At 42.7% G+C, this 25,954-nt stretch overlaps 2 protein-coding genes across 2 annotated transcripts; both read right to left on the reverse strand.

The window, feature by feature from the left end:
- Window positions 1-21,940: 21,940 nt before the first annotated feature.
- On the reverse strand, window positions 21,941-22,483 carry LOC136844105 (uncharacterized). Its single transcript, XM_067113118.1, has one exon. The coding sequence runs from the start codon at window positions 22,481-22,483 to the stop codon at window positions 21,941-21,943; it is 543 nt and encodes a 180-aa protein (XP_066969219.1).
- Window positions 22,484-23,613: 1,130 nt separating this feature from the next.
- On the reverse strand, window positions 23,614-24,679 carry LOC136844106 (octapeptide-repeat protein T2-like). The gene is made up of 3 exons (XM_067113119.1): window positions 24,478-24,679; window positions 24,149-24,319; window positions 23,614-23,876 (listed from the first exon to the last, which is right to left on the reverse strand). The coding sequence occupies exons 1-3, from the start codon at window positions 24,677-24,679 to the stop codon at window positions 23,614-23,616; spliced, it is 636 nt and encodes a 211-aa protein (XP_066969220.1).
- Window positions 24,680-25,954: the final 1,275 nt, after the last annotated feature.

Genomic DNA, 25,954 nt, shown 5'->3' on the forward strand with positions numbered 1-25,954 from the left:
GTGGATTGACATTTTTGAAAATATAAATATCACTCGTGTATAAGTGAAAAAGATACATATATATATATATATATATATATATATATATATATATATATATATATATATATATATATATATATATATATATATATATATATATATATATATATATATATATATATATATATATGTGTGTGTGTGTGTGTGTGTGTGTGTGTGTGTGTGTGTGTGTAGAATCTACTGGTCACTTTTACCGGACACATATGTAATTCTAATAGCCACAATGCCCTTTTAACTTCTCGAATTCTTCGCGCTTTTTTGGATATGCTTGTAACTACGAGGCCGTAACATCTAAACGCAAGAAACTGAAGAGACTGTGATGGCCGGTTCGTTTCCCGCGACCTGCCATCACAGTCTCTTCAATTTCTTGCATTTGGATGTTACGGCCTCGTAGTTACAAGCATATCCAAAAAAGCACGAAGAATTCGAGAAGTTAAGAGGGAATTGTGGCTATTAGAATTACACACACACACACACACACACACACACACACACACACACACACACATATATATATATATATATATATATATATATATATATATATATATATATATATATATATATATATATATATATATATGTGTGTGTGTGTGTGTGTGTGTGTGTGTGTGTGTGTGTTATGTTCTGAGTCCCGTTGGAAGAATCAAATTAAATTTTGAATATAATTTGCCTTAGGGGCAACACCTAGGTCTCAGAACATAAGCAATAAATGTAATTAATAGTTTGACTTACCTTGAAATTGCATCTATTCAAAGAAAATGGAAAGGTCGCCTTTCAAACCAGTCGGTTATATTAATTTAATTTATTTACAGATTGTCACCTAGAAATTAATATGGACAGGCTGGCAGTTCAGCAATCAAGGCACATGCAATGTGGAATAAAAAGTGTAACTACAAGTAGCAAATAAATAAAAGTTTGACACGACTCTTATAAACTGCTTAAGACTGGCTGATAAAATTATTTTACATTAGCACAATGATAATGCGGGGGCCCTAACACGTGGTCCTTGTAGACTGTCGATTTCAGAAGTATCTTGCAGTGGCAAGATGGAATTGAGTCTTCTAAGGCAATTGGTTCACAAGGACAGGGGCAGAATGCAAAAGCCAGATAACAGGATTCTTATTGCATCTGTGCATGAAGCTCGCTTGCAAAAGATGGATTCAGGCCACAGACATCCCGACATGTGGCCAGTGGGAGGAGGACAGAGAAGCAACCTTGCTCTTCGGAGTTTCAGAATGGAGTGAGAACGACCCAGGTCACAGAGGTGCCCTCTCGATTCTAGCGGTGAGCACAGGACAGCGGTACATCTGAAAGAAGCAAATAACAGCCAGCACAAAGGTCAAAGGGAAATAGGCCGTATAGTTAAGACTAACTAAGGGTCAGCCTAGCGGCACATTTACTATCCTGACGTGTCCTTGTGCCCTAACGGCTTTCTGTCCCCAAATATCGTACAATAGTGGGGTAGAACAACTACATTCTGTCCCCCCTCCTAGTGGGGGTCATCTCTAACTGCCATGAAATTTAACTTCCTAGCCAACGGAATGGGGAGCTGAATTATCTAAATATGTCAGAGTTTCCCCCTTTAAGAAGGCATTCATTCCCTTTCAGGCATGAAGGCCTTGGCTAAGTAAGTTACTCGTCTCGAATAGTCAGTTAGCTTCCCTAAATGAGTCTTACTTTTGCAATGCAGCTAAATAAAATGACCTACCTAACTGCTAGGAGGGGATACTAGTTTTACTAACTTACTACAGCAGAGCCTAACACTAGACAACAGTATCTACAGACTTTTACTGGCTGTCTCTGAAGCCAGGGGAACTTTATTCCTAGGCAAAGGGTACATGGAAAAATGTGTCTTGTTGACATGGTCTACTATCCTACTGCCCTAACACTAAATTAAATGACACTGACCTAACTAAATGCAATTATTTACAGATTACACAATCCTTTATGGCATACCACACACAACTGTTTCAGGCATGACCAACTTGAAGGGTTAATTATGCTAAGCAGTCAGGAGTGTACCAGCTTGAGTATTGGAGAGTTTTATCATGAGTTTATTAAGAGGGTTAGTACTACAAGGTTGCCTAGGGTGTTAAGTGTTAGTTTACTCAGGCAGAGATCACGCCAGCTAACTCCTCTGGGTAGGTGCCAGGATCACTCTGAGATGGAAACATCACGGTGCCAATGGGACACGAGTGTCAAGGAGAGCTTGTGGCTCGTATGGGATAATTGGACCTCTTCCGCCCATTCTTGTTCTTCCTCGGGTTCCGCCAAGGTCTGGCTACACCATTCATAGGAAGTGACGAGGGCACAGACTCTGGGGAAAGGCCAGAAGTGCCGTCAGGAGCAGAATCAGAGGTAACCCTAGGAGCTACAAGGAGGCTCCCTACTTTGGCTGCTGCGACAACCGTCATAAGGGTAGACACAGCTTCTGCATCCCGGACGGACAGTTCCTGGTCGACCAGAGAAGGTGTAGTGTTAAGGTCAGCCACAGGTTAATCCTCAGCAGACGATGGTGATTGTGATAATGAAGCATCGGGGGCCAGAGGCTCACAATTGGCAATGATCAATGCCGTGAGGTTTGGACGATCTCCCGTAGGATCCGTGACATGATTGGGGTCCGGCACTGGCACTAACTCAGGGGCCAGGCACAGAGGTTAAGGTTAGTGGAGGCTCTGCTCAGGGCTCTCAAGTGGCACTGGCAGAGATTTGGAGTCAGGCATGCCTGATGAGGGGCCCAGGGTGCAAAACCACTCGGTGTACCTGAGATAGCATGAGACAGAGATTCCTGTCTCAGCTGGAGGGCAGAGCCTCCTGGGATTGTTCCTTTTGTGGTGCCCACTGCATTTTGCTTGTTTGGGCACCCCGACCAATTCATGGAATGCCCTGTTATGTCACAGGTCTTGCAGCAGTACTTGGTTCTGGCGATTTCCCTTCATGGTGTGGGAGGAAACTTTTAGTGGCCATCCTTTTATGAGGAGCAAGGACTGGGCCTGGAATTGCATGGAGAGTGCCCCTTCCGTCGATCACTTTCGTTAGTGGAAGATAGGGCTGACGGTGGCATGCCTGTCATGGTAGCAGTGTCCCTGTCAGGTGATTTTGGAGTTAAGTGGTGATGGAGAAGGACATCCCCAGAGGGTGTCTTGTCTCAACAGGAACTCTACTCCATGCCTGATTTTGCTCACCACGCTAACACGGTGAGGTTGCATGCCCCGAGGGGTTGTAGCCTGAAGCTCGACTGTGGGAACGGTCTTAGCCTGCCCCTTCATCCAAGTCATCGTCCACCTGGTCTTTTTGTCAACAGTGGCACTGGCTGGGACTCGGACCCAGTGAATTAGGCAAATATCTGAGTCAGTGTCTACCATAACCGGCAGGTCCACTGGTAGGCTAGAACCATCCAGGGGTGCCACTGAGACGGACTGAGTCCTCACCCGCTCGGGGTAAGACATCTGGTGGCACGGCCGCAGAGGTCATGGCACTGATTAGGTTTACTTGCTTGGTAGAGGGGATATGTTTTGGGCAACTGGGATATCCGGCAGTATAGTTCCCTGCAGTTCCACAGTCTCTGCAGGTGCCCCTTGAATGGTCCGATTTCCCTATGGTGACAGTTGATGGCAAAGATTGATTGGTAGTGGAGGGAAAGTTTTTGGTGTCCTTCTGAGGGTGCTGCTGGTTAACTTCCTTCTTAATGCATGGCCAGCTCTCTTGCAGATGTTGCACATGGGTGGCTTGGCAGGGAGTCTCTTCTTCGGTCATACTGATCTTGACAAATGACCAGGTGGCACTATTTGCCGGTGAGGTGTGCTGTGAGAGTTTGTAAAGGTCTTGCAGTCATCAGCCATACGACAAGCTTCTGTGTGTGTTTTAGGTTGCTTGTCGTTGAGGTGCACTGTGAGTGGTCCGGGAACAAACTGGAAGAGATCCTCCAGTATGACCCAGTTGAACAGGTCCTGGAACTCTGTGCATGCCATGGCATCGAGCCAGCATCGTCCTAATTGGGTCTTGTGATAGGCCCATTCAGCCCAACCAACTTCCTTGGGAAGACCTCTAAAACTCTGTCTCAATCTCTCCAGTGTGATTTCAGATGCCTAGGTGATTACTCATCAAATGCCTACCATGTTCCCTCTCATACCCTTGTCCAGCGAGTGGAAGGAGGTTTTGGCTTTGCCATCCATGTGCTTGGCAAGCAGTGCGGCCCTCTCCATCTCGGTGGTGGAGTAGTTCTCGAAGAGTGCTTCTACTTCCTCCAATCACGCCTCGGGCTCATCCTCCATCCATTTAGGAATAAGAGCATTAATGCTAAATATTGGAGCATTAGGCACAGCAGGAGTAGGGTTGGAGGCTTGTTGGGTAGGTAGAGTTTCAGCATTTCCTTTCTGAGCCTTCTCCAGCTCGAGCTCCTTTTCCTTGAGAGCCAGCTCACTCTACATGAGAGCTAGGTCTCTTGCTGCCTTAGCTTCTTCGTACTTCCTCCGATCTTCTTTCCAGCTGGAGTAAGTCATCCAGCTGTTCTTTCACCCACTGGGTGAGTACCTGTCCCATGTAACTTGCGTCCTTGCCTATGTTCATGAGGGCTTGGTGCTGCTCTAACAACATGATTCTAGTCTTTTAGGACATCTAGGTGAAGTGGCCGGTGAAAGTGGGGTAGTGTCCTGTAATTTGGTGGCACTTTGTTGGAGTGGCACCTTCTCAATGAGGGGATGCTGTGGCTGAGTTAGCCTGCCCAGGTACTCAGGTTCCAACTTCTTTTATTACTTGTGTGGCTTGGTTGGCAGCGCTCTGGTCTTTCATTTGAAAGACCTGGGTTCGATCCTGATGTGATTCAGAAATTGATTTCTGTTCCACACATGATTGTGTGTTGATTATTTCTATCATATTCACTCAGAAAGGATAATTCAAATGAAATGCTGTCAGCTGGGTCACTGCTGAGTCAGGAAGTTGGGGAAAACACACTGGTATGCAAGCAGTTATCCTGCCCAGGTATTACCTTAGGCACAGTGGTACTCAGGCTCCAACTTCTTTTATGACTTGCGTGGCTTGGTTGGCAGCACTCTGGTCTTCCATTTGAAAGGCCTGGGTTCGATCCTGATGTGATTCAGAAATTGATTTCTGTTCCACACGTGATTGTGTGTTGGTTATTTCTATCATATTCACTCAGAAAGGATAATTTGAATGGAATGCTGTCAATTGGGTCACTGCTGAGTTGGTAAGTTGGGGAAAACATGCTGTTATGCAAGCAGTTAGCCAGCTCAGGTAATGTGTAGAGTAGCTAGGGAAATTAGATAGAAAAGAGAGGCAGAGAGAACAGTGATAATGCCTAAAAGCTGTTGTTATTATCATGGATTCAAATACGCTGACCGAGGTAGAACTTTGCACGAACTCAAAAACAGTGAGCAGGTATATGACGTCTAAAGCCATAAAACCGATCATAAAAGTGGGAAGTAGTGGCCTCGCGATTAAGTTAACCAAATCATGAGTCAGCACAACCAAAAAGCTTACATCAGCCAGCTCTATAATCCCACCTTCAATAGGAGGCGTTTTCATGGAAATTCCAGGAAATTGGGGCTGGCCAAAGTGATGTACTTCAACACCCTCCAATCAAACATGCTAGGGAGGGGTCTTTCACACACCCTCCTAAGATCACCTCCAATCAAGTCCTCTAAGGAGAGATTTGAATCACACCCACTACAGCCCTTCCCAATCAACAGCTTGAAGGGGAGGCCTTGCAGATAATTCCTTCCAATAAGACCAAAAGAGGTGGAGATTGCAGATGACAAGAAATCCAGGGATTCAACAATCTGGAGAGTGACAGGAGAGAAGCAGATTCAAACTGTGTCCACTAAGGGAGAGTACATCTGCCTCGCTTTCATGTTCCCCATATAGACTGAGTCAAGTTAATTACCCAAGAGTGATTTCGTCTATACCACTGTAACCTGTTAATTTTGTACTGATCTTTATAATACTAAGTTCTTTATTAAAGTGAAGAAATTATAGAGCTCGTCTCTATACGCATTCCTCAGAGATATCAATACTTAAAATAATTTATCTTCAAGAATATATAGTTTGCAGAAAGTGAGGCGCTGTGGACACACATAGAAGAATAACAAGTCAAGAAGTGAGAGACAAAAATCATACAACAAAAGAAAAAGCATTACAAATGCCTTAGGGACAGTGGTACTCAGATTCCAACTTCTTTTATGACTTGTGTGGCTTGGTTGGCAGCACTAAATTCTTTCATTGGAAAGACCTGGGTTCGATCATGATGTGAGTCAGAAATATATATATATATATATATATATATATATATATATATATATATATATATATATATATATATATATATATATATATATATATATATATATATATATATATATATATATATATATATATATATATATATATATATATATATATATATATATATATATATATATATATATATATATATATATCTATATATCTATATATATATATATATATATATATATATATATATATATATATATATATGTGTATATATATATACATTACTGTTGATACCCAATTCTGTCAACATTTATTAGGGGATGGAATTGCTATTAACATGTGATCTCTCAATGGGCAGTGGCTCATTCCTAGTTGACTATTTACTAAGTTGTAGGCTAATTCATTTCCTAAGTCAACAAAGGCACAGTAGGCCACAGGAATGATGATAAGGTGATGGTGTGAACCAAAGCATTAATAAGGGCTCATATCTATCAATCCATATATGTATGCTGTGTATGTGTGTGTGTATATATATATATATATATATATATATATATATATATATATATATATATATATATATATATATATATATATATATATATATATATATATATATATATATATATATATATATATATATATATATATATATATATATATATATATATATATATATATATATATATATATATATATATATATATATATATATATATATATATATATATATATATATATATATATATATATATATATATATATATATATATATATATATATGAATGTCTTTACTGTAATACCACAGTGTAATATGAATATAAGAAGGCCCATAAAACACTATTTGAACGTTGCAACCATATATTTCGAGCACTTCCTTCTGTGCCCCTGTTCACTGGTAAAATATGGACAGATGAAATGTTACAGGAGTATATATACAAAGCACATGTAGGTGTGGCATTAAATCTCCGATGGTATGCAGGTGACCGTTCCGAAGAAGGAGGGAAAATAAACAATTCCCTAGTGGTTTTTGGCCTCATTAACTCCTGTTTTGCGATTCGTCTGGTGGTCGTGTTTCCTGTAGCACCTGCTTGAGAAGAGGTTTAAGGATTAGCCCGTCAATTTCATCCGCTTTCCAATGTCCTCCTGAAAAGTTCATATTGTTGGTTTGATTGATGATAGCAGATTCCAGCATCTTTCTTTTTGTACGGACAGCCTTCTTATATATATATATATATATATATATATATATATATATATATATATATATATATATATATATATATATATATATATATATATATATATATATATATATATACATATATATATATATATATATATATATATATATATATATATATATATATATATATATATATATATATATATATATATATATATATATATATATATATAAACTTTATCACATACACAATTGTTCTGTGCATTAGTTGAATTATTAAAGGACCTCATTCAAAATGGATGGTATCTCATGGAGTATTTATTCAGAAAAAGTTACAAGCTTTCTTGGACAAACAGTCCACATTATCAAGTATCCGTACAGTGAGCAGACGCCTAGTCCAGCTGTATTTATATCTGTTTGTCCAAGAAAGCTTGTAACTTTTTCTGAATAAATACTCCATTAGATACCATCCATTTTGAATGAGGTTCTTTTAGTAATTCTACTAATGCACAGATCAATTGTGTATGTGATAAAGTTAATTTATTTGACCTCGAGATGGATTGGTTTAGGAGTGTTAAAAGAATGTATGGAGGGAGAGCCATGCTGGAAGTAAGAAATTATGAGAAAGTGAGATGGAGGACAGCGGTGACAGACAACAAAATCCGGTTCCTTAAGAATTGCATAGCAGACTGTGTGGCACCGAAATCGCTGGACAAGATAAGAGAGAGAGACACTGATGAACATCCGTTTCCTGGTTTTGTAGAAGAGATCATGAAGGAAGACATAAGGAAGAAAAAGACCGAATTGGAAGAATTAAGGATGAAAAGCAGTAAAATCAGGAGAGAATTGACGGAGAAATACGGAGGCCCCAGCTTAGACAACGTTTTTAAAGGAATTGCCAGTTATGTAAAGGTATGTGCCCGCCGTAGTTCTCAGCTACTCGAGAATAGACTCGTTGCCATTTTCGATAGGTCGGGGTGGGTAACAAAAGGGAACTTTGATTTAGTCAAGAACATTTCCAAGAGACTCCTAAGTAGGGATGAAGTGGTAGTGTTAGGATATGGCCTTAATTTTTGCATGGGGAACGAAATTCACGATTTTATTGAAATGTGTAGAAGCTTAAGGGAACTAGATAAAAACAAAAATGGGGATGAAGCAGCTATTTGCAGGGGGACATGTGGGCGGGGATTAGGTCCAACAGATTCGTGTTTCCGGAGAGGTTACGTAAGACCCTTGATAGATTAGGAAAATACAAGGACATAAAGATTTGTAAGGCAGACAAAGGGGGTGGGCGGTTGTAGTAATGGATGCCATAGACTTCGAGAACAAGTTAGAACAATTGCTAAACGATGAAAACACTTATGAGGCTTGCAACAAAAAACCGGACATTAGGGGGGTACAGTGCAATTTTAACAAAAAAGTAAGGGAAGCGTTGACAAAAATCCACGACAAAACTAAGAGAAAAGAATTAGAACATAGAGTAAAATCAGTGGAAAGTCCAGAGATCCCATATATTTATGGTAGCCCTAAGATCCACAAGGAAGGGTGCCCGCTAAGACCGATCGTGGCATCGACGAGACCACCGCAGAGAAGGCTGGAGAAATTTCTTTCCAACATAATGGGAAAATGGGTAGGCTTAGTATCCGAAGGGGATTTAAAACATAACATGAACCTGATACACGAATTATCCAAAATTAACGTAAAAGACTAAATTTGCAAGTTTGGATGTAACTTCCCTGTTCACTAACGTACCAGTCAAGACGACGATGGAAATAAAAAGAATATGGAGGAGGGGGTTTATACATACGACATAGATCATGACGTTTTAATAAAACTGCTAACAGCGGCCCTCAGCGTCAATGTTTTCAAGTGGGGCGAAAACCATTATATACAAAAAAATGGCATGGCCATGGGTTCAAGTCTTTCACCAATTCTAGCCAGTATCTTTATGGAATGGTTTGAAAAGGAAGAGGTGGGCAAAGTAAATAAAGGGAACTTAAATATCGTAAAATGGGTAAGATACGTGGATGACATCTTGATTATTTACAAGGGAGAAAGGGAAGATCTACACAAGTTCCTAGAAAACATAAATAAACTAAATGAACACATCAAGTTCACAATAGAAGAAGAGAAGGGGGGAGAAATTCCTTTCTGGGATGTCCTGTTTAAGAGGGAAGGGGAAAATTTAAAATTCAAGGTATATATGAAGAAGACACACACCAATTCATACATACATAGGTTCTTCAGTCATAGGAAAGAAATAAAAATAGGAGTAATGACAGGGTTGGCCATCAGGGCTTATAGGATTTGCAGTCCCGAATTTTTAGACGAAGAGCTGATTACGTGAGGGAGAGTTTTAGTAGATTAGGCAACAACAAGTATTGATGGGAGTGGGCACACATCAAAGCAAGGAAAAACTATTTTGGGGAGAGGGAAAGGATAGAACAGGAACATTTGGTAGGGAAGAAAATAATTACAGTCCCGGACAACAACTCTATTGCACCCATCAACAGAAAGCTAGACAATTTCAAATTGATAGGCAGCTACAAAAACACCATTAGGAATAAGATAGTTAGAAACAAAAAGTCGGTAGAGGGGGAAGAGATTAGAGGGAAGGGGCTATATACAGGCAGCGTGTCTAGACTGTGAAGAAGGGTACTATGGCGAAACTGGCAAATAATGTAAAGAACGAAGCAAACAGCATCTGCAGAACATAATGAGATGTCGGCAGTTACCAAACACTGTTGGGAAAATGATCATAAAATAGACTGGGAAAATATGAGTTTTCTGTACAGGAACACCAACAAAACGGCAAGACTGGTTGTAGAGAATGCCTTCATAACTTACGCCAACAGCACACTGGCAGGGAACACCGGAAACGGCTTTGAAGACAACATATCTAGAAAAATTGTATACTCCACAGTAGCAAGGAAACGAAGGAAAAACGCAAAAGAATGCACGGAAAACGGACACCTGGAAGAAGGGAGCAGAGAAAGACCAAGATTACAAGGGGGTGGGGATTACACAGGAGGAGCTAGGCGATTATAGGATTAAAAGTACCCAGCACACAGATATAAATACAGCTGGACTATGCATCTGCTCATTGTACGGATACTTGATAATGTGGACTGTTTGTCCAAGAAAGCTTGTAACTTTTTCTGAATAAATACTCCATTAGATACCATCCATTTTGAATGATATCCTTTTAGTATATATATATATATATATATATATATATATATATATATATATATATATATATATATATATATATATATATATATATATATATATATATATATATATATATATATATATATATATATATATATATATATATTTTATATATATATAACATACATATATATATATATATATATATATATATATATATATATATATATATATATATATATATATATATATATATATATATATATATATATATATATATATACATACATATATATATATATATATATATATATATATATATATATATATATATATATATATACATATATATATATATATATATATATATATATATATATATATATATATATATATATATATATATATATACATATATATATATATATATATATATATATATATATATATATATATATATATATATATATATTTTTTTTTTATAACATACATATACTCACACACATATATACATATGTGTGTGTGAGTTTAAAAGCATGTAAACCGTCGAAAAGTTGACACATATGAATTAACACCGGCCAGGATATCAAAGTAACTTTTGCTTGCCCTTTCAACAGAAATATCGGTTGTCACCAACTATAAATTTGTCAAGCCCAACAGAAGTTTGAGAACGGTTATTACTTTCCCCATCCAATTCGCAAGCTGTCAAGAAGTATACGACAAAGCTATCATTCCCTAAAACACAGAATGACAGACAACCGAATGTAAAATTTTAGTTTGAGCGTTTTCATCTTGATTCGACATAAAATTAATTGCTAGATATTCTTGGCTTTATTGGGAGGAGTTATCGAAAAAATTTTTCTCTCACATTTTCTGTTTCCTTCAAAGGTCCTCAGTGATCCTTCACAATTGCATGCTAGGTTTTTTCAGGGTTTATCGAAACTGGGTGTTTTATTGAGTAAAGCTTAACCCTCCTCTTCTATCCCAATTTTTGGCAGGAGTGAGTGGTTAACCTGTCATGGAATTGTTCAAAACATTCAAATTTATATATCCGCAACAAGAGCTCTAATTCATATTTTAGGTCGCTTATAACAAATGCAGATCCCCGTAGGAAGGTAGTGCCGGCAGTACATCATACGACGCACTGAAGGCATTAATAAAGGATGTTTGCTGCGTCCTTCGGCCCTCAGCTGCTCCAGGGTTTAGCCTTCAATTAATATCCATTCTGGCTTCCAAACTCCAACTTGCTGTCCAGACCCTATAACTTCGGTTTCTTAGTGTAACTGTGTGCGTCTTCTTCCAGTTTCACTTTTAGGATTTTAACATGTTCCTTTTCTGTGTCAATAAGCTTACCAGTTAAATAAGAAGCACAAAGAAAGGTCCAATGACCAATTTTAGAAATAAATTGTCAAAAAGACACATCACTTTTTGACATACTGAAACATTACCGCAATCATAAATGTGGGCATATTTACAATATTTAAAATACTGTGCTTCTTTTTACGCTTAGCGTCCGTCCATGAGTCCCGAGAGAAAATAGAAAACTAAATTCAATTACAATAAATATTATATGTTTGTTTTCTCCTTTATCTCTCAGTGTACTTCTCTACGCATCGCAGTATTTTCACCATACATTTCTTTCCCATTTTTATTCTTTTTTCAGTATCCTCATTCCTACCTAATACACATTTGATACCCATCTATAAACATTTACTTCCTCCAAGTACTATTTGGCGATCCTAACTTTGTTTCGGTAATGCGCTCTCTTTGGGGGATGTTTTCGTGGTAGAGTTTGTTTAACAAACTATTGAGAAAAATAGCCTTACGGAGAAAGTGTTTTCTGCGTCACCCATTTTCAGCTGGAATAAATTTGACGTTTGCTCCAGGACATCAACATTTTTCGACGTGATAAGGAAAGATATTTTTTTCTATAAATTGAAGTTACATGACTAATATTTAATCAATTTTCATAGTTACCTCTGCCTTTAAGGTCCTGTGATATACAATAGAATTCAAAATGTTCAAATTAAGACAGAACATAGATTCTAACAAGTTTGTTATTTTTTCTTTGCATATAGATTGTCATTTGTTACTATCGTCAGTTATCATGGAGAATATGTTTATATTTGTGTGATATACACCCCCCTCTCTCTCTCTCTCTCTCTCTCTCTCTCTCTCTCTCTCTCTCTCTCTCTCTCCTTGCTTTGCATCACTTATTTGTTTTATATTCTTATATATTGGTAATATAGAAAGCTTAAGGAATTACCACTTTCAGCAAATAAACACAACAAAGGAAAGTACATCAAACGAGAAAAATTAGCGCCATTCTTTCAAGTTCTAAAATCTAATGGAAGATGAAGAATCACAAAAATCGAGACTTCAACTAGATCTGAAAATGAAATTTTAATGGAAATTTCTTCATACAAAGCGAAGAGCTTTTCACTCTATCTCTTTTACAATATATGGACCCTATCAGGCTCTAGGGAATAGTATCAAAGAACAGGGTGAATGTAAATGGAAAGAATAGTGAAAGAAGGGAGTAGGCGAAAATATAAAAGGCAAAATGTAAGAAAATAACAGCTGTGAATAAGAGTCGTACATCCAGCAATGTTTCATTTGATTTCAGTATGCAAAATATGATGTAAACCTCAGATTTCTGTTCCTTAATTCATATTTTGAAAATTTTTTTCATGTATTTTTCTTCCTAAGGATATTGACACAACTGCTAATTTACCACTACTTCTAGTTATACTGATAACAGAGTTAGAATAAATATAAAATATTCACATTAGTACGTATCATAGTAGATTAAAAACTACTGTAAAAGTAATGTATATAATATATATATATATATATATATATATATATATATATATATATATATATATATATATATATATATATATATATATATATATATATATATATATATATTGTTATGAACTGGGGGCTTGGTTGGGGAGAGAATTGGAATAATTTATTATAATTGACTGCCAAATAACCAAGAAGGCTCGAGTTTATAAACAAAAGGAAAGCTACTGGAAACTCACCTTAGATTTTCCTGGATTTACAAGTAAATAGTTAAGGTCGCCATTAAGAATTAGACTTCTTTTACAATTAAAAGGGGTTTATTTACAGAGACTGGGGGGCAAATATGCAAGAAGACAAAACAGAATGTAAATTGTAACCAATGTACAGGCACATAGAATATATACAGAAGAGCAATAAAGCAGTACTTGGCAAATAAGCAATGTAAAGATGAAGAGGCCAAGAGACAATCATCCCCGTTATAACAATAACTTGGTTAGGTTAAAATTACATTAAATCATCTCTGATGGCTATTCTCCAAAGAGACGAACTCCAGGGTAATGGAATCAATTCATTAAGGAATTTCTGTGGGGCCAGCAATGGAGTCTTGCAATCAGGCTGCGACCAGGGATGGTTGCGAAATTTGGATGGCAGTCAGAATTAGGAGGACATAGATTGGCAAATGAGCAGATGGTGACTCCCTGCAAGAGAGGTTAGGAGTTAACACCACACGAAAAGAGAAATGAAATCTCCCTATAAAAGTATTACACAAATGCACGTTCTTAAATTCTAAACATTACGTAGCCCAGATGATAAATATAAGAAATCACGTAATCACAATCTTGGAATCGTAGTGGATTGGGCTCTGAAACAATGAACACGTGTTGCCGCCACACAAAGGGGGAAGCTTCAAACACTTGTATCACTTAAACTAACTTGCCCCAATTTGCACTGGGGAAGGGATAATTGGATATTTATCACTGAATCGGTTTACTTGATTTCAAGGCAAGTTAAGGGGCGAGTTACTGGCTGTCAGAGCAGGGTGACTTAACAAAGGGAAATGCTTCTGTGGAGGAAGGAATTGAAGTTTAAAGGAATGGAAAAAATCAAGGGATTTCAGGGAGGAGGGAAAGGGATGGCGTACTGACTACTTGCGAATCACGAACCTGGTCTACAGTGGTTAGCGCCAAAACATGATTGACTCGGCCATTCATTGAAGCAGCGTTCACCCAGCTAAGTCGGAAGGAATGCAGACATGCGTCTTCGACGGGATACCTGAGGCCTCTGACCCCATCTCCGTGAATGCGCTTGGCTTGGAGCTTGTTTGTCGAAATTTAGGTCTATCAGACCTGCAAAAGGTCATGCAGCCAGCAAAAGAGCAGAGGGAAAGGATCCTTAAGATTAAGTACTTAGAGGTTAAGGTCCTACCTGTCGGCTAGCTCCACTATATCCCTTAAGCTCATAATACTTAACTACTCCCACATCACTTGGTGGGGGTTAAAAGGGGGTTTACATTGTTTCAACCGATCAGGTGAGTGGGGAGAGGTGATTCCTACATTGGTGAAAACTAGCGCTAACTGCTATTCTCTGGTTTGAAATACGCTTGCTTCTCCCTCGCCCACCATATTCCCCTGCCCCGATAGCCAAATGAAAGAGAAACTGTATTTCAAGAATAATGATGCATTGGCAGCTAAATGAGGGAGGGATAAATCTGTGAAAGGTCCCCCCTTTGGAAAGGCCTTCACACCCTTTCAGGTGTGAGGGTCTTAGCTAATTCCTCCCGACTGACAGCCAGTGACCCTACATAAAGTGTACTTTGGCACTGCAACAGCTAAATGAACCTATCTAACTGCTAAGAGGGGTTCTGAATTGGCTCATTTACAGGCCTAACCTATCTAAGGGTATAGACACTTCTGCTAACTATCTCTGACGACAGGAGAAATCTACGCTTAGGCAAATGCACATGGTAAACACCTAACCTAACCTACCACCCTACGATTCTGGCACTGAACGAGCTGGCACAAACGAATGGCACGCAGTGAATTATGATCGGCACTGTGCTTTACAATTAACACGCAACAAATGGGAACATGAATAACCTGAAGGGTAAATCACAATGTACGATTAAGTAATGTATCAGTTTGAGTCTGGCGTGAGTTGGAAAGAAGGTTAGTTAGGAAAGGGTTAGTGGTAAAAAGGCCTATGTGGTTAATGGTTAATACTACTGGATCAGAGGTCACACAGGCTACCTCCTCTGGGCAGGTGCCAGGATCACTCTGAGATGGAAGCGGCACTGTGCCAATGGGCACGGGTGCCAAGAAGAGCTTATTGCTCTGATTTGCTAAGTGGATTTCTTCCGCCCCTTCTTCTTCATCTGGGGCCTCCAGGGTCTGGCTAGGCCATTCCTAGAGGGGCGATGAGGGTACCGACTCTGAAGAACAGCCAGGAGTGCCGTCAGGAGCAGGATCAGGGGCAGCCTCAGGGGGTACGGGCTGGTCTCCTACTTTGGCTGCTGTGACAACCATCGTGGGAAGAGAATCAGCGTCTGCGTGCTGGCCAGACAGTTCCTGGTCAACCAGAAAAGAGGTAATGTCCAGGCCTGCCAGAGGCTACATAGGTGGGTCCTTTCTGCAGGAGGGTCCAGGGACTTGGAATTAGTCACCACTAAGGCGACGGAGGCGGGTTTTGAGTTGTTATTAGGGCATCTCACCCATGATGCAGAATGCCCATAGACATTGCAGGAGGTGCAGTAATTTTTACTATAATCCTTTCGCATTGCCCCTGAGGAGGGCGCAGGCATGATATGTGATAGGGGGTGGGGAGAGGGCTTGGCATTTACGGTGGGCTTATTCTGGCACTGTTTGGTGGAATGCCCTATCTTATTACAGTACCCACATGCTACAGGTTTCAAGGATTGCCCATTCTTCTGCTGACGGGCACCTGAGAGCCATGAGGGTAACTGAATCTTCTTCTTCAGGGAGCTCTCCTAGGGGTGATGGGTATCGCAGATGTCAGCTAATCTGCAGCAATCCACTAAGGTCGGGGGCTCCTTCTCGGCGATGTGCGTTGCGAGGGCTGGAGGGGCGTAGAGTAGGAAGTGCTCTATCTTCATTTGTTCAATGGACTCGTTGAGGGTCGTAACCCCCATGGACTCGAACCATTTGGCATGGGCGCGCTCGGACTGGTAGGCCCAGTCTGCCCAGGTCTGGTTTACTTCCTTAAGTTGCCCTTGCCAGCACCTCCTCCAGCATTCGGGGGTGATTTCGTACGCCTTGGAGATAGTCTGGCGGACAACATCCCAATTTCTTGCTCCTCCAGCGGGAGAGCTTTGTAGGCAATGAAGGCCTTCCCTCCAAGGAACTTGCCCAACACCAGGGAGAGTTCGGTGGCACTCAGGGGCCAGGCCTTTAGGACAGTCTTGGCGGTGTCAAGCTGCACCTAGGGTTCGGCCTCCATCCATTTTGGCATGCAGGCGAGTGACTGGCTGAAGGCACTCATCCCCTGGGTGGCAGGTGGAGGCAAAGGGCCACGTCGTTGCAGCAGCTCGAGTTCATGGGCGCTCTGCTTGTCCTTTTCTTCCCTTTCCGCAGCCTCTCTTTTCTCTTGAGCAAGTCTCCCTGCTTCTCGTTCCTGTCTCTCTGCTTCTTCTCTTTTCTCTTGAGCCAGTCTCTCGGCTTCCCTTTCTTTTCTCTCTGCTTCTTCTCTTCTCTTTTGGGAATCTCTTTCTGCCTTCCTTTCTTTCTTTATCTCATCCATCCTCTCCTGTGCCCAGCCCCTTAGTTCACCCCTGGAAAGACCGAGTTCCTTCCCTGAGGTCATGAAGAATTTGAAATTTTCGCTCTGCTGAGTTCTTGCCATCATTTTGCAGGTTGGAGAGGATGCAAGTAAAACACAAAATTAGTTTTTCAGAGCTATGGGAATTTGGAATTTTTCCCGATAGACGTATGAATGATCTCCCGCCCTGGTGCAGCAGGCTATAGCGGGGAATTAGGAATTGGAATTCTCTGGTCTCCCAAGGTACCGACAAAGCGGGTTGCGTGTGGACGAGGATTGGTAAATGATTGGTCTTCCAAATTACGGACAAGGCGGGCTGATTGGGGACGAGGACTGGTAAGTGATTGGTCTCCCAAGGTACCGCAAAGTGGGTTGAGTGGGGACGAGGATTGGCAAATGATTGGTCTCCCAAATTACCGACGAGGCAGGCTGATTGGGGATGAGGATTGGTAAGTGATTGGTCTCCCATGGTACCGACAAAGCGGGTTGATTGGGGATGAGGATTGGTAAGTGATTGGTCTTCCAAGGTACCTACAAAGCAGGTTGAGTGGGGACGAAGATTGGTAAGTGATTGGTCTCCTAAGGTACTGACAAAGCGGGTTGATTGGGGACGAGGATTGGAAATGGATTGGTCTCACCAAATTACTCACAAGGCGAGCTGATTGAGAACTGGATTGGAAATGGAGTGGTCTCACCAAATTACCGACGAGGCGGGCTGATTGGGGACTGGATTGGAAATGGATTGGTCTCACCAAATTACTGCCAAGGCGAGCTGATTGGGGACTGGATTGGAAATATATTGGCTCCCTAGGAGAATTCCTGCACAGACGAGGTCTGATTAGCGAGAGTGCTAGTTTTACTTACTTATGGGAGAAGACTATTCTCAATGGCAATTAAGGTGGGTGGTAAGCCCAAATTCATAATAGATATGCAACACACAGAGCAGTAGTAAAAGCACAAAAAAAAAAAAACAGAACACAATGTCAGACCCCCTAATAATGCAAACAATTTGGTGGGCCGAGCCGAGGGAAACAAAGTAAAATCAAACCAACAAATTTTCACATATTCCTAACTGTGCGACGAATGTCAGTCAAGGCCGTTTGCCTCTCTGTCTGTTATTTATAGGCTGCTGGGCCGGCTGTCTGCGACAAAATGAATGAATGAGGTAATGTTTTGGTAAACAGATGTGGTACTTCCCCGAACGCGAGGGAAAGAAACGACGTTTATTGAACTCTACCAGTTTTGCGCTGTGCCTAGTATGAAATATGATTTTGCTCTATTGCTAGACGAGAGAAAGGGTAATGAGTCAGCGATGCTAGTCTGACTTTTCGAACACGTGTTTGCAGTCGATTTCTCATGCCTACTTAAAGGTTCGGCTTCAAAATCATGTTTTCACAGGAGGAATACCCTATTCCTTTAATGGGTTAGAGCCTAAATAACATATTTGAATGGCATGCAAGCCGCATGCAAAGGCTTTCAAAAGCTAAATGTTGGCAATCCTCTCTCTCACATTTTCCTTTTGGCATGTGCCTAATATGAAAAAAATTCCTAGGTTTAGTTACGTTTGCTAAAATTTCCTATGCTAAATAAACACAGTTTCCTTACGCAGAATTTCCTTGGCCTGTTGCGCTGGCTTTTCAAAGGTTCGTAGTCTGTCTCGTATCCAACTTAGCTGAGCTAATTGCTGATTTTACAGATTGCAACACAAAAAAAGTAACAAAAGGTGGGGGGAATGCAATCGTTATGAGAATCCTGGCAAGGTCACCATTTTTATATGTTTCCTGGTGCAGATAGATTTTAAGTCTCGAAATTCATTACTTTACTCTACAATGACCTTATAAGATAACCAGGAGCATATATAACTGAAAACAAAAGGAGTTATACAGGAGCTTAGGGCTCTTTCTCAAAGGGAAGATGCGTGAAACATGTGGGTAAAAAATAGGTATATTTACATAATAGACAAGATCAAAGGTAAAAGAATTGAATCAAAGTTAAATTGCTGCTGAAGTTGAAAGCCCTCTAAAGAGGGGGAGGAAAAACTTGTGAATGCCAGGCACGCAGACCAAGGAGAATTCTGCTACAATCGTCCTTGTGAAACGATAAGGGACACAGGTTGTGATCTAAGGCTGGAATTAGGGAATGCTTTCTACTTAAGGGTGCGCTGAGGGCACCAGGGACAACCTCGAGGCTTGAATAGTGACTTGAGTAAGGGGGGCAGTGAACACGTGGGCCGGGATTGAACCAAGAAATTCAGGGGACAGACAAGATATGGGTCCAGGAGTCTAATGAATGCACTGCAAGTGCAAAAGTAACGTGACTAAGCAACTCATTCAGGGTACTTTACCGTCCCACAGGAGTGTCTAGCGCTGATGTTGACACCGGGGCTTCGTTCCAGTCCTTCCCAAAGGCGTCAGCAAGGGGTCCACCTGTGTGTGCAGACAAAGGCCTCCCACCAAAGACGTACTCGTGGGTCATAGATCGGTGGAGTGATGGAGGTGCGCCCTTGTGATGATAAAGGGCTGCAGTTGAAGTTCTGCTCGCTCTGGGATTGCACTTCACCACTTTCAAAACATACTGGCCACGTGGCTGGGGTACAAAGCAAGGGGCAGCAGTCCACGTGGCAGCGAAGAAAGGGGGAGGGGGAGATGTCTGAACTTTTGACCTCCTACATCCAGGTCTGAGCTGTGTGTGAGACCGATCGCAGGGCGTCATGGCCTTTTATTACTTCTGCTCAGGTGTAGGGGAGGGGGGGCGATGGACTGACCCCAGGTCGCGGCTCCTGTACCAAAGAAAGGGCTCCAGCCAGTTACTGCCCTAGGCTAAGATTATCTCCTGAGCATGCCTTAAAACCCTCTGGATTTCTACCCTGAACCACCCTGAACCACCCTGAACCAGATTTCACTACCTCTACACAAGTTCAAATAGACAGAGGTCTATCTATCGGCCAAGCAAAAGCAGAAAGGAGGGTGTTTTATTAGATTATTTTGGCGCTAATCTTTACAGCTCCCCCTGCAAGACGACATCCGCACCTTCAATCGGGTGCGAATGTCGATAACAGCAAAAATGAGCGAAGAAAACGATCGACTTTACTCTAGGTTCTGCTTTGCTACAGTTGTTAGCTTACTTTACTTGCAAAACTCTGCTGCAATACTGATAAATGACATTCTGAAAGATTACTCTAGGTGCAGAGTACAATTTAGATCATACAATAAGAAAAGTTTCCTTACTTGGAAAACTATTTACTGCTGAAATACTTCATAAATGATTCTACAAATGCTTTACTAGCTTTACTTTACTGAGGGTAATAAGGCACTTGACAAATAAGCAAAGAACACTTCAAAGGCACAAAAGAACAAAATAAAAAAATAAAAGATAGTATGTAAAATGAAACAAATGTAAAGCAACTGACTGCTTACTGCTATGTAGGAAATACATGCATACTATTAGTTGTGCCTTGAATAGGCGGTATAAATGATAACACAGCGTTGGTTTCAAATGATATCCCCTTTACTAGAAATGTTAATGACAATACTCAATTCATCTTTTCAATCGATGGACAATAATTGTCTACATACTCAATGAGTGGCTAATAGCTCAAGAAATCGCTAACTTAGGTGACAGGAATCTGACAGCTGGGTGAGCGAGCGAGGCAAAGAGATTATTTGAGGGTTTAATTTGCTAAACTTAAACAAAGCTAAATTTTTTACTTCCATGGCCCACAACTTGGGTGCAGGCTATAAATAGATACTCACTCAAAGTATGAATGGGAAAATGAACAAATGAAAGGGGACTGGACAGGAATAGATTTCTCCACAAAAAAATAAATAAATAAAATAAAAAGGAAACTAAACAGAACGACACAATTGAAGGGTGTGACTGCTTACTGAAGGGCGGGACACGTCGCTGGTATTACAAAGGTGATGTTAAAACACAAGGGCAGGAGCCTTGTGACTCAAGGTTCGTTAACAAATAGAAAAAAGACAAATAAATAAAAGAGTAAATGATACACGCAGAAGCGCCAATGATAATAGAGTGAGGTATTTATTGTTTATGTATGAATTTAACGTCCGTCGCCAATAGATGACGGCCAGGACTGTCTCTCAGCCCAAGGGCTGGAAAAGGAAACCCAAAGGGCACAACCCCTTCAGGAAGAGCTGACATGCATGCCCTGTGCCAAGGTACAGGCGCAAGGGCGTGCAACTTCCCACTCTGTATCTCTTACTGCTTCATAGCAAAATGATTAATGCATTTTAAAGGGATGATATCCCATATTTTAACTGCCTCTTGTGGTGATAATTAAAGAAAAGCGGAAAGGAAAGATCCACAGAGAAGGATGAGGGATAGAAGTTCCAGAGGAAAGGAAGAAGATAGTGGAGGGCCTTGACATCCTCTTCTGGAGGAGAGGTGCCAAGACCTTTGAAAGATGAGGAGGTGGCACCGAGCCAAGTTGGCACAGGTGTCCAGAAGAGCTCTAGAGCTCTTTGGGGACTACCTGGAATTGCCCACACCCATGGTAATTCCGTTGCGAACCTCTCTTCCTTGGACCGTTGTCCTCGGCCGGGGAATCGGAGGGCCCGAGGCCGAAGGGCGGCAAGGGGTGCCATCTGGGTCAAAAAAAAACAACTGACACAGGAATTTTGTTCACCAACTCGGACGTGGTGGTGCAGCTCGCAGAGTTCATCGGCCAAGCAAGGCGGGGCAGAATCAGGACTCGCAAAGGTATCTGCGGCTGGCGGCTAGAGAAAGGAGACGGTCTAGAGCGGGTGTGGTTGACTCGTAGGCAGGGGTGACCAGCTTAGGCCTAGGTTGTGAATCCATGCCTTTAGGTGAGCCCGTCTCTCTTGCTACCGACACTGGCAGTGGAACCAGGCTGGGCAAAGAGAGGGGGTTTGGAGGTGGATCCCTTGGAGGGGGACCAGGGGCGTGCTCTGGCACTGACATTGGCACTGGCGCTGGTAGCGATGTGGTAGTGGTCTCGTCTGTCTGGACGGACGGAGATTGGCACTGCTCAGTGTGCCCAAGTGGAACTAGCAGAGGAGTTGATGGGCGAGATTCTCCTGAAGGGAGATCTGGCTGGGGCCTCGGCACTGGCACTGAGGCAGTGCCGGGCACTGGACTTGGATCTGGAGGATTATTTGGGGAATTTGGACCCCAAAATTGTCGTGGTTTAGAGGGGGAAATAAAGTCCTGGCCCAGGAGGACGTCATAGCCTCCTGGAATGTGTATCGCTACAGCAAGATACAACATTCTGGCTTTGCGGTCTGGTGACCCTCAGTTGGACTGTAGGGAGGATCATTTTGTTGCGATTCACTCCCTTGATTGTTACTAACTTCCGCCTGTTTATAACTGCCCCATACGGAATTCTGTCTTCCCGTATGAGGGAAATCTGGGCGCAAAAGTCATCGAATGCCATGACTCGGCACGCTAGGTACTTACCCTGGGGAGGGGCTACATAGATGGGTTCTTTCTGCAGGAGGGCCCAGGGACTTGGAATTAGTCACCACTAAGGCGACGGAGGCGGGTTTTGAGTTATTATTAGGGCATCTCACCCATGATGCAGAATGCCCATAGACATTGCATTAGGTGCAGTAATTTTTACTATAATCCTTTCACACTGCCCCTGAGGAGGGTGCAGGCATGTTATGTGATAGGGGGTGGGGAGAGGGCTTAGCATTTACGGTGGGCTTATTCCGGCACTGTTTGGTGGGATGCCCTATCTTATTACAGTACCCACATGTTGCAGGTTTCGAGGATTGCCCACTCTTCTGCTGAGGGCACCTGAGAGCCATGAGGTGGCTGAATCTTCTTCTTCAGGGGAGCTCTCCTGTGGATGATGGGTATCCCAGATGTCCAGCTAATCTTTTCAATCCACTAAGGTCAGGGGACTCCTTCGACAAAGTGTGCACTGCAGGCTGGAGGCGTGAAGTATGAAGGCTCTATCTTCATTTGTTCAATGGACTTGTTGAGGTTGTAACCCCCAATGACTCGAACCATTTGGCATGGCACGCGCTCGGACTGGTAGGCTCATCTGCCCAGGTCTGGTTGCTTCCTTAACTTGCCCTTTGTCAGCAAATCCTCCAGCATTCAGGTGATTTCATACGCCCATTGGAGATAGTCTGGCGGACAACATCCCAATTTCTTGCTCCTCCAATGCCCGAGACTTTATGAAAAGTTAATGAAGGCCTTCCTCAAAGGAACTTGCCCAATACCAGGAAGAGGATTTTGGTAAAATCAGAAGGCCTTTAGGACAATCTCAGCGTTGTCAAGCAAAACTAGGGCTCGGCCTCCATCCATTTTACATGCAGGCGGAGTGCCTGGCTGAAGGCATTCATCTCTGGGTGGCAGGTGGAGGCAAAGGGCCACATCGTTGCAGCAGCTCAGTTCATGGGGTGGTCTGCTTGTCCTTTTTCTTCCCTTTCCATAGCCTCTCTTTTCTCTTGGGCAAGTCTCCCTGCTTCTCGTTCTGTCTCTCTGCTTCTTCTCTTTCTCTGCCAGGCCAGTCTCTCCTTCCCTTTCTTTCTCTCTGCTTCTTCTACTCTCTCTTGGGCCTCTCTTTCTGCCTTCCTTTCTTTCTTTATCTCATCCATCCTCTCCTGTGCCCAGCCTCTTAGTTCTCCCCTGGAAAGACCAAGTTCCTTCCCTGAGGTCATGAAGAATTTGAAATCTTCACTTTGCTGAGTTCTTGCCATTATTTTGCAGGTGGGAGAGGATGCAAGTAATACAAAATTAATTTTCCAGAGCTATGGGAATTTGGAATTTTCCCGGAAGGATGTGTATGAATGATCTCCCACCCTGATGCAGCAGGCTACAGCGGGAATTAGGAGTGGAAATTCTCTGGTCTCCCAAGGTACCGACAAAGCCCGGGTTGCGTGTGGACGAGGATTAGTAAAGGTGGTCTCCCAAAGTACCAACAAAAGTGGGTTGAGTGGGGACAAGCAGGCAGAGCCGAGACACCTGCATGTTGTGGCTCGTTCTCCTGTCCTGTGCCTGAATTGGTACGGTGAGCAGACTCTCTGATACTGGTTTGGGATACCTGAGTCTCCTTAGAGACCTGGGTACTCAGAGCGGCTTGCAAACGAGAGCCTGACACAGTGCCAGCCTTCAGAGCAGACTTCTTAGGAACAGCAATTGGGTGTGCAAACTGAGGCTTGCACGCCCACGGCTCCCGAAACGCTAGACCCAGGGGTTAGCGATTCGGTTCCCTAACCCGAAGGTTGGAAAGATCCAACGAGAGATCGCACTGCTTCCCCTGTGAAGGGAAATTGCTTGAGTCCCGCCAGAAGTCCCAGGATGGGATTTCTTGGGAGGAGGGGGAGAGACAGCCTTCTTCTTCGACCAACGAGCCTTGGAAGAAGGGGAGGTGGTAGCAGACGACGACGATGACGACAAAGACGAAGACAATGACACCTTCCTAGACCTCTCTTTCGACTTCTTCTTTATCATCTTGGTCAATGCACATCCAAAAGGAAGCAGCTGGGGTGGCCAGGGTAGCGGGAGTGACTCGGGCAGCAGGAACGTCATCTACGGGAATGGTGACTGGAATACCAGGGCAGCCAGTACAGCTCGGGAGCCAGGAAAGCCAGGAGCAGCGACTGAGGCGACTAGAATAGCCTGGGCAGGTGGAGGAGCCAGGTCAGGCTGGGAGCCAGGGGAGCCAGGAGCTGTGACTAGGACAACTGGGATAGCCGGGGCAGGTGGAGCAGCCAAGATAGCCCAGGAGCCAGCGAAGCCAGGAACAGCAGGAGTGGTAACCATCATGTGAGGCATGGAGGCGGCACCGTCACAGAGGGTCCGTGCTGGGACAGTGGGGCCACGGTGAAGCCAGGAGGCAAGGGCACTATGTGCTGGGATGCCAGCACGGCAGTCACCTGGGTTACCAGGTGAGACGAGACCGTTACTGGCATCTTAGAGAAGGCTGTCATGGTCGCAGTACTGGTGGCAGAGGTAGCCGCAGTGTGGTTTACCACTGGAGCTCAGTCAGATGGGACATGAGACCCTCCGGGGATGGAATGCCGGAAAGACCCAGGTGGAGCCAGGCTGCAGACAAACCACTAGCCTGCTTCCTGAGGGAAGCCTCTACCACCAAACCTGAAGTGGAAAGTCAGGTTAGTCGAGGGAGTCTCCTCTCGTTCTGGGGGGAAAGTCTCCCCTGCTGGCATGGGAGAGGCCCCCCGACAAGATGTCGTCCTGATCGCCCTCCCCCCCGCCGCTTCCACACCCTCAAACTTCGCCCACTGCTCAGCTGACCAGGAGCAACACTCGGCAAAAGTAGAATCTCTAGAACACACATGGCCCCTGCAAGAAGAGCAAAGGGCATGCGTGTCCACATCAACATAGATCTGAAGCTACTGCACATCTTCCGCCAACCCCAGGATACACACGCTGGGGGAAAGTGGGCTTATGAGACTTATTACCTTCGTGAGCTTGCATTCCAAACACACAAAGCAACCATACAAGGAAAAAGAGAAAGATCCCACCAGGAAAAAACAGCTCAACAGAAGTCAGGGCAGAGAGGGAAGAAACACGTCTGCACCGCACGATGGTCCAAAAGCAAATGGAATGTTTACATATGGGCACAGCAGGACTCCTGCTGCCTCCTGGATGGTAGTTAACCCTTAAACGCCGGGCCTCTATTTACAAAAGTGTCTGGCGTATGCCGGCGGCATTCGGGAGTTAGCGCCGAAGTGGAAAAAAGTTTTTTTCAAAAAATAACAGCAC

Source organism: Macrobrachium rosenbergii, chromosome 12, assembly GCF_040412425.1.
Source record: "Macrobrachium rosenbergii isolate ZJJX-2024 chromosome 12, ASM4041242v1, whole genome shotgun sequence".
Lineage (NCBI taxonomy): Eukaryota > Metazoa > Arthropoda > Malacostraca > Decapoda > Palaemonidae > Macrobrachium > Macrobrachium rosenbergii.

What these genes read in the sequence shown, in the direction of transcription:
- LOC136844105 (XM_067113118.1), bottom strand. Translation starts at nt 22,483, where the DNA reads ATGTTGTATCTTGCTGTAGCGATACACATTCCAGGAGGCTATGACGTC.
- LOC136844106 (XM_067113119.1), bottom strand. Translation starts at nt 24,679, where the DNA reads ATGATAAAGAAGAAGTCGAAAGAGAGGTCTAGGAAGGTGTCATTGTCT. An exon ending in TTCCCTTCACAGGGGAAGCA is followed by an intron (nt 24,320 to 24,477) that starts GTGCGATCTCTC and finishes GCACTGTGTCAG; the next exon opens with GCTCTCGTTTGCAAGCCGCT. An exon ending in TCCCCACTCAACCCACTTTT is followed by an intron (nt 23,877 to 24,148) that starts GTTGGTACTTTG and finishes TCATGACCTCAG; the next exon opens with GGAAGGAACTTGGTCTTTCC.